The sequence below is a fragment of the Lepidothrix coronata genome, unplaced genomic scaffold, assembly GCF_001604755.1.
Source record: "Lepidothrix coronata isolate B3197 unplaced genomic scaffold, Lepidothrix_coronata-1.0 Scaffold49, whole genome shotgun sequence".
Lineage (NCBI taxonomy): Eukaryota > Metazoa > Chordata > Aves > Passeriformes > Pipridae > Lepidothrix > Lepidothrix coronata.
The window spans coordinates 2007899-2018146 of NW_016690229.1; the positions used below are offsets into that span (position 1 = coordinate 2007899).

At 48.5% G+C, this 10248-nt stretch overlaps 1 protein-coding gene across 1 annotated transcript; it reads left to right on the forward strand.

The window, feature by feature from the left end:
* The first annotated feature begins 1746 nt into the window (after window positions 1-1746).
* TFAP2C (transcription factor AP-2 gamma) lies at window positions 1747-9923 on the forward strand. The gene is made up of 7 exons (XM_017815209.1): window positions 1747-1794; window positions 3044-3520; window positions 3781-3832; window positions 5315-5537; window positions 6168-6286; window positions 7662-7803; window positions 9638-9923. Exons 1-7 carry the CDS (start codon window positions 1747-1749, stop codon window positions 9921-9923), a joined length of 1347 nt encoding a protein of 448 aa, XP_017670698.1.
* The last annotated feature ends 325 nt before the right edge of the window (window positions 9924-10248 follow it).

Sequence of the window (10248 nt, forward strand, 5' to 3'; positions counted from 1 at the left end):
GCTCGACGGTTCCCTTCCTCGTTTCTTTCTAAATCCGTCTTGTCCCTTTAATACAAATGAACTTTAAGCTCCCCCTGTATTTTATTATTTAGATTCTTAGTCTTAATGACGCCAGGAGCAGCGCAAGCACACTCGCTAATCGTCGCGAACTGCATTTCAAAGAAACATCCCTGGAAGAAAAACACTGTCGTTAAAAAAAAGTAAATAGAGACTCCACCAAAAATGATAATTCAGAGTCGCTGATGATGATGGGCTTAACGCAACAGCTGCAAATCAGCACCTGCGTGCTAGATAAGGTAGATAACACTTCCAACAGTTAGTTCCAGCACCCCAGTCCTCCTCAGGTTTATTTTTAGATCATTCATTTAGCCGGATGATGTTTAGTGTTTGGATTTTTTTTTTTAATTATTGTTCTTGTATTTTTGTCTTCCCTGAGCTTTAGGGAAAAAAAAAGACCGAGGGAAGTGTGATCTGGTTTAATCTGGAGTCGTGGGTCTATCTCGGGCCTTTAATAGCAGCTCTCAGGCGGCTCGTCCCCGGGCACTGATAGCCGAGATCTCCGCAGCCAGCACCGTCCAGGGTCAGCTTTTTTCCCTGCCACAATAAATAAACACTTGCTCCTCTCATGTAAATGAGCAGTGATCCGGATGCACCTTAAAACACTGGGAGAAGTCGTTGCTTTTGAAAATGATGTTCATTTTGTCTGACACACATAACTGCATAGATCAAATGCCTGCAGAAAGGTAGCAATTTGGCAGGGAAGTATTTTCTAAGCTTAGATGAAAGTGTGCTCACGGCGTCCGAAATTGCCTGTCTCACCTCCCACCTGCTTCCCCAGCCCCGAGTTTGCCCGAAAAGATTAGGCAGGCGGGATTTTCGTTGCAAAAAAATGAATTAAAAAAAAATTAAAAAATGATGATGCGAGGAACCAGTCGCACAATTCGCAGAGCCTGGATCGGGGACGCTGAATCAGGGCTGCTTTACCCACCGGGGGTTCAACACCACTGCAATAATCTTGTCGGATCATTAAGTAAATTATACCTTAAACATTGGTAGCTTACAAGTTGTAATCAGTAATTCAAACTCTTGACAATTATGCAAATGAAGCCCCGTCTACGCTCGGACTTTCTCGCTTTTGCTACGAGGACTTTTTTTCCGAGTTTCTTCCGCCCTAAAGCCACCTCACCCACAGAGCGTGGATTTTAGCAAAGCCCTTCCACGCGTGGGGGAGCGGGGGAACACCCAGCATTACTTCCACAGCCCCCTCCCAAAAAAACGCAACACGTGTGGGAATTCGGGGAAGCCCCGTTGCAGTGGGTGCAGAGGGATGTCCAGGCATGACCCCTTCCCCGCGGGGTGGGACTGACCCCCCGTGCCCTGAGCGCTGCGGGGGCTTTGGGCGGGCTCTGGCTCCGCGCTGCCCGCCCACCCCTCCGCGGGCGCGGAAGGATTGGCTTGGGGCTGCGCGCTCCCTCCTGAGTGGCTGGCGGCCGCGGCGCCCGAGCCATCCCTGGGGAGGAGTTAGGATAATCCTATTGCCATTAAGGGCGTCTGGGCAGGGAAAAAAACCCGAGTGACCATAAGCACGGAGGGTTAGTCCGTCATCTGCCTTCATGCCTGCCAGCTGAGCTCCGTCCGGGGGGCTGCTCCTCTTCCCCAGCGCCGACGTGGATTTACCGCCCGTGGGGGGGGGCTGATCTCTCATCTGTTTTCGGCTCCGCACACCTGGTTTGGACGCTGGACGCCATGTTGTGGAAACTAGCAGATAATGTCAAGTACGAAGAGGACTGCGAGGTGAGAAGCGCGGGGAGGGGGCAGCTTTGGGAAGGGGGGGGTCGGGCGTGGGGCAGCGCGGAGCTCCGCAGCCCCCGCGCCGCGCTGCCCGCCCCGCTCCCTCCCAGCCGGCGCCCGTCTCTTCCGCCTCCCCTCCAGGCGCGATGTATCCCTGCCCGAAGACCCTCGGTTTGCTTTTTGCCTTTTTTTTTTCCCCTCTTCGGAGGTGCGAATTGTATTTTTTTTTTTAACTAGTCTTTTGAACTCTCGAGTAAAACGGGGTGAAAGCCCCGGCTGGGAGAACCGAGCTCGCATCCCGCATCCCCCAGGCGCCCGTGGAGCAGCGCCGTGCGGGAGCGGGTGTTCCCGAAGCTGCGGGTCCCGCCCGGGCGGGCGAGGGCCGGGCGATGCGGAGGGGCCGGCCGGCAGGTAGCAGCCGGGCTGGGCGAACCCTTCCTTCCCACGTTTCTCGTCCTCGGGAGCGGCTCCCGCCCGCCGCGAGGTGCTCCCGGGTTTTGATCTCTCCGAAAGTCCCCCCGGCCCCGCTCCGCCTGCCCGGCTCCTACAGATTAGCTGCAGTCCCCGCTTCACGCTCCATTGGGACCCCATTCACCTCTTATTAACTAGCCCTGTTATTTTAATGACCGTGAAGCCAGAAGCTGCTAAATCCCTGGATCAGCTCAATGTAGACATTTCAGCTTTGACTGCTGAGATTGGAAATCGGGGTAGTAGCGGCGATGGGACGGGCTGGAGGCAGCCCCGCCGTCCCTCCCAGCCGTGCCGCTACCGTCGGGCAGAGCCCCGGGCGGCCCCCGGGACCTCGGGGGGTGGGAGGGATGGGGGTGCCGGGGACCTTTGGGCCTTTCACTCCAAGGGCGGCGGGTCCTCAGCTCCGAGCCCCAGTATCTCCTCCCCAGCGAGGGCAGCGCGGCGGAAATGAAGCTGCGTCGCTGATTTGAATTTTTCTGATTTTAATGATTCTTCCGATGACTTGCCCGAGCGGGAGGGTTGGTCTGGTGTAGTTGCGATGAGCAGAGCAGCGAGAACTGGTTTGCAGTCTCTTCCCTAGGAGCGGGGCTGACTTCTTCCGAAAACTGCCCTACTAAGACCAAGGTCCCTGGGTAGGAGCAGGGCGGCTCTCGGCTCTGCTCTTTCCTTCCCCAGTACCAGCAAATGCCACCACCCGCAGCCCCGTTTCGCCATGTCCCCGAGTCCAGGCTGCCCCAAATGACGGCTGCCCTCTTTTCTCCCACCCCTCTGTGCTTTCCAGGACCGGCACGATGGGAGCAGCAACGGGAACCCGCGGCTCCCGCACCTCTCCGCCGTCAGCCAGCACCTGTACAGCCCGGCCCCGCCGCTCTCCCACTCGGGCGCCTCCGACTTCCAGCCCCCCTACTTTCCCCCTCCATACCAGCCGCTGCCTTACTCCCAGTCCAGCGACCCCTACTCGCACCTCGGGGACCCCTTCTCCATCAACCCCCTGCACCAGCCGCCGCCGCCGCCCCCCAGCCAGCAGCAGAGCGCTTGGCCGAACCGGCAGAGCCAGGACCCGGCCGGGCTCGCCCCGCACGGCCGCCCCGGGCTCGTCCCGCACCTCTCGGCGCTGGAGAGCGGCTCCGCCGGCAGCCGCCGGGAGACCTACCGGCGCTCCGAGCTCCTCCTGCCCCACGGACACGGGCTGGACGCCTCGGCTCTGGCCGATAACCTGGGCCTGCACGACATGGCTCACCAGATGGAGGAGGTGCAGGTAAGGACCCCCCAGGCATCCCCCTCGGGCCGCTCCGCGCATCGGGGGAGGCGGGACAGGCACTCCCCTGGTACTGTCCCCTCCTGCACATCCCGGCTTTACCTGCCCCATCCCCGTCCTTGGAGAGAAATCCACCTTTTCTCCCCTTCGGCCCTTAAAATGGGGACGCGCGGAGAGGGGATGGGTTTCCCAAAAACCACTCAGCTTGTTCCCTCTTAGCTCTTCGAGGTGCGAAACTTTCTCCCCCTTTCTCTTTCCAGAATGTGGAAGATCAACACTTACTAATGCATGACCAGACAGTCATTAGAAAAGGTCAGTAAGGTGGCACCGCTGTTTAACTTTCCCTTGTCAGTAGTTAAAAGTCTAATGAAGAGACGTCCTATTATTTTTACAGAGACCGATCCTTTGGGATCGGGAGGGCGGAGGAGTTTTTATTCCACTTTCTCAGTCGTTGGATTTTTCTAACGCTGTCTGAGGGAAGGTGGCGGCGGGGACAAACCCCCAAGGTTGCCCCGGGGTGTGAGACTCCTCCGGGGGACACCGGCTGTCCCACTCGTGTGCTCTTGTGTTGTGGCTTTAATCGAAACCGGGACCTTGAACCGAATTTAATCTACCCTGGAATATGTGTGTGTAAAGTGACACGGGGCTTTGCTTTTTGTTTGTTTGTTTGGGTTTTTTTGTTGCTGCTAGCACTCGAAGACAGGGGGGTTTTCCCTTTTTTTCCTCCCAACTTTCTTTTTAACTTTGCAAGACTTGAGAAGGGAATGAGATCGCTGACAGAAGCCTGCTCGGCTTTATCTTAATCGAAATTGGTTTGTAGCTGAGATTTTGAGGAAGGAGGAAGACGTATTGACTCAATTTACATTCATTTAGTTTTTTTTCCCTACTTTTGTTTTTAAACAAATTTGTGCTAAAAAAAAAAAAAATCAGTGGAAGTTTCCTCTGAAGACTTCAAACAAATACCTAACTGAGGAAAAGCAGAAGTGTGTGTCAGAGCGCTGATTGCTGCCTTCAGCTCATGGGAGAATAATTTCGCTGTCAGATGCACCACTGACAAATCTTCCCCCTCCGGGAGTGGGGCCGATCTCAGCTCTTTAACCCTTTCGCTCGGTGCCCTGAGCCAGCAGCACATCACTGGGTGAACTGGGTGGATTTGCAGTGGCATGGAAAAGCTGGATCAGTGGTTTGCTCCTTCCAACAAAGCCTTTGTTGTCCCTCTTCACCTTAAGGCTGAAGCTATTAAGGAGCAACGCTTTACTTTCGGTTCTGCCCTGGGCTGCATCCCTCTCTGTTGTTGTACTGTCTGTTATGAATTTGTTGGGATTAAATTCTAAAGGCGGTTTCTTAAATCTGCGTGTGTGAGGTGGAAGATGAACCCCAGCGGGAGCTGGGAGGTTTCTCCCTGCCCCGGCTCGGAAAGAGTTTTTGGCAGCAGCTGAGGGATGCTAATTTGGAGTCTGTAGTTGTGTCGGGCTTTTCATAAGCACGGATTTGCTAACTTGCAGCCTGCTGCTTCAGAGATGTGGGGTTTGTGCGCCTTGAAAAGCATTCTTAGTTGTGTTCAGCAGCTCCTTGGAATCCGGTGGCAAAGTCCAGCTGGTCAGGAATAGTTGTGGGGACCTTTCGGTCCCTGTGCCCTAGATCGATACTGGGGATGGGGGTCAGTGGTGTGAGCATTTAATGCCAAACGAAATCCTGCCTTCTGGGTTGTTTTTATAGAAAGGAAATTCACTTGCCACTTCCTATTTGTTTTTCCCTTTTACAAAATACCTGCTTTCCCTCCTCCTCCTGTAGGTCCCATTTCCCTAACGAAAAACAGTGCTCTGAGCCTCCCCTGTCAAAAGGATGGATTAATTGGGGTGGTCATAAACCCCAACGAAGTGTTTTGTTCCGTTCCGGGGAGACTTTCCCTCCTGAGCTCCACGTCGAAATACAAAGTGACAGTAGCAGAGGTGCAGAGGCGGCTCTCGCCCCCGGAGTGTCTCAATGCCTCTTTGCTAGGAGGAGTCCTCAGAAGGTAGGCTGCACTGCCCTTCCCACCATCCCCTCCGTGCCTATTGTTTGTGATTTCCCTTGTGCTGGGTGTGAGAGCGGCCAGATCAGCATAACGAGGAGCTAAGAACGCCTTTTAGCGAATTACTGATTCTTAAGAAGCCCAACGACACTGAATCCTAATAGGCTTTGAAAATAAAACTTCTTTACACTTCTGCTACCTCTCGAGAAGTGCTATTAACAGCTCTGACAGCAATTCTCATTCTCTGTTTAAAGTTCAATTTTTGTCTCAAAACCAGCTCATGGCCAACACAGTTTCCCCATGGAACCATTTTTTGATTAAATCTTGTGGTCCTGATTAATCATCACAAGGACACTTTAGATGTCCTTTTTTGCATACGCCTAATTTGGCTTGTGATTGTTCTATAGCTGTTGGTTTCAGTGGTGCAGTTTGAAACATTTTGATTTTGACCTGCTGTGTTTCATCCTGGCTGGTTTGTAGTACAGCATTTAAAAAGTAGGTCACTTGAAAAGAGCCTGTTTTTTATCTTCACCTCAGTAGAACCCTATTGAATGTCAGTAACTGGAATTTCTCATCTTAAAAAGAAGTGTTCCCCCAAGATAAATAAGGCCATTTTTTCCTCTTTAATTACAGAGCCAAATCTAAAAATGGTGGTAGATCATTAAGGGAAAAACTGGATAAAATTGGCTTGAATCTTCCTGCTGGTAGAAGGAAAGCTGCAAACGTGACACTATTGACATCTCTGGTGGAAGGTCAGTCTTGAACATGTCTTAAAAATGAACTTTTTTCCTTTGTATACAGCTTTTATCCTCTGGGCAGAGCATGGAAAGGCTAGAAAGCCAGTGAAAGTAATGGAGAGCTTTTTATTTATTTTAAAGTGAGCATGATGGGGATGTTGCCTTTGAGGGACTCCTGTCCCCCTTCTTCTCCCCCCTTCAAATCTGGTCCCTAAGCCCTGCTCACACAAACCCAGCTAATGCTCCTCATCCTCACAGCTGCATGGAAGGGATGGAGCAACTCTCCTAAGTGCCAAGATGTTCAAAAGGCATGTTTGTCCAGTCTGTGTTTCTTAAAGGTTGTTTTGGGTTTCATAAAGGTGTGTGCAGGGACAGGCAGGGATGGTAAAAGGTGTGAAACTCATCACATTAGTGGGCTTGGTTCCCTATTGGGGAACTTTAAATGTCTGGGGCAGCTGACTCCAAAGCCTGGCCCTACCTCAGCGGTATCCTCAGAAGCTTTTCTAATAAACAAGCATATAAAGTGAGATTTATAGCTTTTTACTTCCTGATAGGAAACTGGAGCCCCTTTAATCTGTACCATGTTCTGTGGCCCCTCTGTCAGTTAAACTGACTTGAAGGGTGTATATATATGTAGGTATGTGTGTGGTTTTTGTTTGGTGTTTCTGTTTGAAGCAGCTCCTGGTAGCGGCACAATTTAATAGGAACAGAAGCAGCAACTGAAATGAAAAGTGAGGAATGATCTAACAATACTGCTAATTCACTTCTACATCAGCTCAAATAAAACAGCAACTTCCATTTAAGACCTTTTCCTTGGAAGTTGGGTTTCAGAGAGCTGATGTGTGTGCACATGCACACAGGTACCTTGCAGATAATACACTGACCATGTCAATCCATTTTTTGTAAGCCTGATCAAATTGTTTTAATGAAAAAAAAAAAGTGGCCTGATTATACTCCTTGCAATTTTATTTTCTATATGAATATGCTTACAAAAAGTAGAAAACAAACTGAAATTTTTTATTGGATAAGTGGAATTTAGTTGCCAGATACTCTTAAATATCAGTGGATAATTTGATTATCAACTGAGTTCTGTTCTTTGCTGTGCAGTTATTCTGGAGAGAGACAGGAGTTTTTCTTATATAAAAGTAAGATAATTTTCTTTTATAGCAGGTACCATGTATTTTTCTTTTTCTTGATGCAAACTTAAAGAAAGAAACACTGATCCATCAATTAGAAAATGGTAATGAGTGACATAGTAGTAAGGCCGTGTCCTTTTCTAAAACAAGAATACACTTAAAAAATTCACAGCATTTTTTTCCTTAATTTCTCTGATTTTCTTCTGTTAAATGGATGTTACACCATTTAACAAGCACTCTTTTACCCACACCAGGTGAAGCTGTACATCTTGCTCGTGACTTTGGTTATGTTTGTGAGACAGAGTTTCCTTCCAAAGCAGTGGCTGAATATTTAACCAGACCACACATGGGCCGCAATGAAATGGCAAACAGAAAGAATATGCTTCTTGCTGCAAAGTAAGTTTTCAGCTTCGATTTTATTTTTTTTTTCCCTCTCCCTTTTAAACATGCTTTTGTCTGCCCATGAGTATCTGTGACTGCGGGACAGTTTGGTACGTTTTCATGTATAATTTTAATTGAGAAGATGAAGCAATTCTTTTGATTTGGTTTTGGTTTGAATTCAATTATGGCAGCAGTTATTTTAGTCTGAACCAATAATAATAGGAACAATCCTGCAGGATAACTCAGAAGAAAAAGAACAGAACTGGTCCAAACTACTTTAAGCTGTAGTAAAAACATCAGGAAAATGTCCTATACCCAGACAACTATACCTCTAAGGAGAGATGTCCCTGGGTCTGACAGGGTTGAGGATCTGGAAAGCAGGTATGGCCTGGGAACGTGAACCAGTGTTGGGACTGGGAGCAGGAGATGGTTCCCCCATCTCTGTTTGTGCAGTGTCTCCAAGCAGAGTTACTGGTGGGCGTGCTGGGCGCCAGGGAAGCTCAGCCCCTGTGTCCTCCTGACTGCCTTTGGCAGTAGCAGCACACAGCTTTCCTCCTGGGACACTGGGAGTCAAGAACTGGATAGTCCCTTTTTCCCTAATATGGCTGAAGATTTTTATAGTTCACTGGAAGCCATCCTTTGGTAGGTGTGGAAAGTCCCTGTGCTTAAAACTAAATTCCTGTTACAAACCTTGACAAAGAGGGAAGGCGGGGTCAAGAAGAGCAGCTTAGTTATGGCTGTTCTGCAGACACTTTGTACCTGTAAATAAACCACGTCCTGAACAGGTCTCTGGTAGGAAATATCTGTGTTAAATTAAGCTAATCTTAAACTGGTGGCTGGTGTGCTTGCTGTCCCCTTTTCCCTGCTGAGGTTCCTTTCCCAGGCTGAGGTTTAACAGAGCTTCAGTTCATGATTTGTTCTGGCCTGACATGTTTTCTGGTTTGGGCTCAATGTAATTCCCTGTGTATGACAGCACCCTTGCTCTGCAGAGGATATGAGAAAAGTTTGCTTAAACTGCAGAGCAGTGTAACCCTAACTTTAGGCTCAGATCAGGCATGCAAAACACGTTCCTGTTGCTGAATTTATCCAGCCTTCCTGAGAAATATTCCTGTAAAAGATCTCTATCTCTTATAAATTTAGAAATCTAGTCTCTCTTTCCTATAGTTTGAACATGATGATAATTTTTCCTGAGCACTGCTCTTTCTGCTCATTATTGGTACTGTGATTGGCACTAATAATAATCTTCTGGAGGATGTCTGTGATTGAGAAATTCTGATAAAAGTGATGATTCTGTTAAGACTGCTCAGCTCCTGTGAAATCCCTTCGAGGGGACAGATTTGCAAGCAGCAAACAACATATGCTGGAGCATTATTAACCACTCATGTTTTGCCAGGCATATGTGTTAGTGTTTGCAGGAGCAGGGCCTCGGTCTCTCTGGAAGGGGGCATATACATAGAATATACACAACTAAATTGAATCTCCTGTTCAGCTGCTTGAGTCTTTCTAAATCACTAAACTGCAGCTGTGAAAGTTCTCATAGAAACTAGCACTGAATTCCCACTCCCCCCTTAAAATCTGGAGCAAATGATGCAGAGCCAGCCAGGCACCAGAGGTGGGGAGATTATTTTGCGGAGTGTTTTGATGATGTAGATATAACAGAAGGTTCATCAGAAAGTGGTGCTAATAAACAGGCTTTACTTTTGGACACTGCTCAGGCAGTACTGAATTTCTCTAATTCCCACATAACTGCCAAATATTTGATACAGACTCCTCTGTTATTTTTATTTATTTCTTTGCTTTTGCATAAATTCCCACGTGGTGTAAAGTGTGATCCCTTTGTGTCTTGCAGGCAGATCTGTAAGGAATTCACAGACCTCCTCACTCAGGACAGAACTCCTCTTGGAAACACAAGACCCAGTCCCATCTTGGACCCTGGCATCCAGGGCTGTTTGACTCATTTTAGCCTGATCACACATGGCTTTGGGAGTGCTGCCATCTGTGCTGCCATGACATCCGTCCAGAACTACCTAAATGAAGCATTAAAAATAGCAGACAAATCATACATGAACGCTGGCGACCAGAGCCCTGCAGAAACCAACAAAACCATGGATAAAATGGATAAGCACAGGAAGTGAAAGGAAAACCAGACTTTACTCTTCCCCCTAAACACAGACTGGGATCTTCTTGCCAGGGGGAACATAGAGATTTGGTGGTTGTTTTTTTCTTTTGGTTTTGTCTTTTTATTTATTTTTTTTTTTTTTTAAAGAAAGGAGGGGAAAAAAGAGGAAAAATATCAATATCATTCAGGATCTTCACCCCTCCTGGATCCATCCGTGAGAAAAGTCTTTCTAAAAGCTGCAGTATCCCTTTTCTGTGGAAGCAATTACCTGAAGATAAGTACTTGGTACAATGTATTGAATCCTTTGCTGTAAAAGTGGTGCTATAAAGGGGGGGGTTGAT